The sequence below is a fragment of the Eimeria mitis genome, genomic scaffold, assembly GCF_000499745.2.
Source record: "Eimeria mitis Houghton genomic scaffold, Emh_scaff4105, whole genome shotgun sequence".
Taxonomy (NCBI): domain Eukaryota; phylum Apicomplexa; class Conoidasida; order Eucoccidiorida; family Eimeriidae; genus Eimeria; species Eimeria mitis.
The window spans coordinates 1-3060 of record NW_013572433.1 but is presented as its reverse complement, the minus strand read 5'-3'; the positions used below and the strand labels follow the sequence as shown (position 1 = coordinate 3060).

Genomic DNA, 3060 nt, shown 5'->3' with positions numbered 1-3060 from the left:
CATGGCCCGTCTGAAGTTGGGAGATGCACTGCTGCTTGCGAGCAGGCTGCCCTCATGGGGCTTAGCACTGCTTAACAATTGTACGCGGTTTTATCACGTGCACCAACGGGGGCTTTGCTGTGCTTACATGTGGGCTTTTCCTGTAGCAACTACCGCAGTAAGGTGCACATGTCAAGCAGCTTCTCCTGCGCATTAACCCCAGGGCCTCTGGCCGCTGTGCCTGCAGACTGGTGTAGAGGTCACCTGCATTCGGGGAACTCTAATCTTACGTATTTGGCTCCACCGCTAATACTACACGCGTTTCCATCTCAGCTGGATAAAATGTCGCAGTACAACATCTGCCCCGCTGTCGACTCGCTTGCACACCATCCACATGGACAGGACAGTAAACCTTCCCCAGAGCAAATATGGATAGCTGTCGGTAGCCTACAAATACAAAATTAATCATGCCTACGTACAGCAAGCTGCAACGATCAGGCATGTAGTGCTGGGCATCTGCCCGAGCACTCCTCGCACCCTCATGTATGGAATTATGAGGCAGCGCCGTCTGCAAATGATGCAGCTCACCGCAAATCGAATTCAATGCACGAAGAACCCTTCTCGTGTGGGCTGTTCTACTGGACGCGGTCACTTCAAGATTAAAAAGGGTGCTCGGGCGCGAGCAAGCCAAACATCGTCTTAAATAAACAATACGACAAACAGCACAAGTGAGTGCATCCGTTACCGACAGTCCACACAGTCAAGCACTGTCGCAAATGGCGAATAAGCTGCATTGAGCAGCTGCACTGCTAGTTGAAGTGAAAACAAGAACATGACGTCCCTCTTCCCAACTTCAATGAGACTATGCAGCGCTACGGGCAAACAAAATTGTCCAGCTTCAAAGGAGAGCTAGTGCTGCTTGGAGCAGCAGTAAGTCCACCTGCTTTTCTTTTGAGGCACTTCCGCGTAACGAGGTAGCCGTCATTAAGGTGTACGTCCGGCTGACATATTCGGATTCCTGGAATATTTTGTCCTGTTTGCCGATGAGTTCGCACAAAGTGTCGTGAGCCTTCGGGGACCAGTGATTTTTGAGAAACTGCCAGAAGTCTTCTCGCTGGCTGGCCCCAAATCTGCATGCCATATCCATTCGATACAATCTGAAGAGCAACTCGGAAGCCTTTCTCAGGGAATCTTTGCCCTGTCCATCTGCTTCCATGGACTTCATCATATCCCTGAGTAACTTGTGTTGATGTTCTTGTAGGTGACCCATTTGCTTGTCTCGGTCACTCAACGTGGTCTCCCCCTGCACTGACGCTACACCAACTGATTCTAAAGATTCGAGTTCCGTTCCCGGGGTAAAATAGTCTCCTGCTTGCAGTGCACCGAAGAGGGCAACAGCCACATTCAAGTCCCCTGCAAGCTTTTCCCTTGAATGCTGGATAATGTTGAGGAGCCGCTGCGCCTTGAACGCCGGAACGGAGGCGGAAACCGATTCCACCTGCTGCGCTGCTGCCTCAGCAGCCCCTTCAGGGACCCCCTGCACCTTCCTCAGCAACTGCGCGAGCCCTACTCTCTCCCTGGGTATTTGGTCCTCCAACCTCGCCTCCTCGTCTGCCGCATCTTCCTTCACTAGCTTGAGGCGCTCTATGGCTTTCACCCTGGCTGTAAAGGCGTCCAGAACAGCCACCAGAAGAGCAGTTCTCGCGCTTTGAGCTTCCTCCTTCTCCGGATTGGTATCCTCCTCGGAGGGCGCCGCTGCCTGCACTTCTTGGACCATACCTTGCAGGAGAAGGCCGAAGTCACGGTGTCCGCAATCCCAAAATAGTTGGTCGAGGTACTTGTCAGCGAGCTGTCGTTGTGTATGGGCAGAGGCACTGTGCACAGCATCCAATGCACGGGCCAAAGACGCCGCCACAGCATCGTCTTTCCTCGGAACAACGCCGGAAACTGCAGCAGAAGGCAAGACCACAACAGCACTACGACAATTGCACCCTCGACAGGAATAGTGTCGCTCTAGCGGGACCTCCGTATATCTCTTCCCTGCTCTTGCAGGTCCAACTCACCTATATCATTCAGCGGAGGTTCGAGGCCTTCCGGTCTCCGTCTAAATTCCACAAGCGCCTCCAACAGGTCCTCCCGAAGCTCACCAAGATCCTCCTCTTCCGACTCCTCTTGTGTCAGGCTGTCTACCGCAAAGGTCGTCGGCTGCTCTTTGTCCTGTGGTGCTTGCGCAGGTGGTGCCACGCCCGCACTAATCCTCCTGCTTCTGCCCCAAGCCATGCTACCCACACTAACGGACGCGCACATGGTGAGCACCAAGATGAGCAACGCACTAAATGCAACGCTATAGCGTCGTCCTCCGGACTCAGATTGAGGTGTTCCCCCAGGATGCACCACAGGCACGTTGACCTGCTGTTCCGCTGTGGTCTCGAGAGTCGACGAATCACCCGTGCCTCCAGCCCGTGCAACCGCAGAATGGCCATGATTCTGGGTTTCATCCAAAGAGTTGGCTTCGCTCCCACCCGCTAGCCCCAAGCCCTCTGGCGCTTTCCTTCCCATCGGGAAAATGGAGGGCGGCGGAAGGTCTGCAGTTCCCTAGACTTGGGAGGGGAGTTCAGATTCTGCAGCTATTCGTGCGTCAAAAGCACACTCTAGAGAGTTTAGTTGCAGGTACCCACGGTGTAACGAAAGCCAGTGGATTCGGCGCGCGTTTGAGAGTCGGTGTTTCGTTGATGGGGCAGTTCTCGCGTATGGCTCCACCACGCTCCAGAAACTCAAAGCAAACAATTATACAATGTAAAAGGATATGGAAAGGGGAGTACATTAAAGCCTAAACGTGTCTTTTCTGAGGGAATGGCCTGTCCATAGCAAAAAGGGAAGTGGGACCGGTACGGGCTACGAGCAGAGCAGAGTCCTGGTAAGCGGGCTCTGAGCACTGTACGCTCTGATACCCTTGACTTATTGTTCGATACAGATGAACCCAACTTGCGCAAAACCAACAAGGTGTAAAGTATTTGTATCCGGCGTCTTCGGCACAGTCGCTTTTTACGCTACACAAGAGGCGTAGTTACAGGGAGCCTA

At 53.4% G+C, this 3060-nt stretch overlaps 1 protein-coding gene across 1 annotated transcript; it reads right to left on the bottom strand.

The window, feature by feature from the left end:
• Window positions 1-877: 877 nt before the first annotated feature.
• Window positions 878-2538, bottom strand: EMH_0072510 (uncharacterized protein; the record flags this gene model as incomplete). Its single annotated transcript, XM_013499225.1, has 2 exons — window positions 878-1926; window positions 2043-2538. 2 exons carry the CDS (start codon window positions 2536-2538, stop codon window positions 878-880), a joined length of 1545 nt encoding a protein of 514 aa, XP_013354679.1.
• Between the last annotated feature and the right edge of the window lie 522 nt (window positions 2539-3060).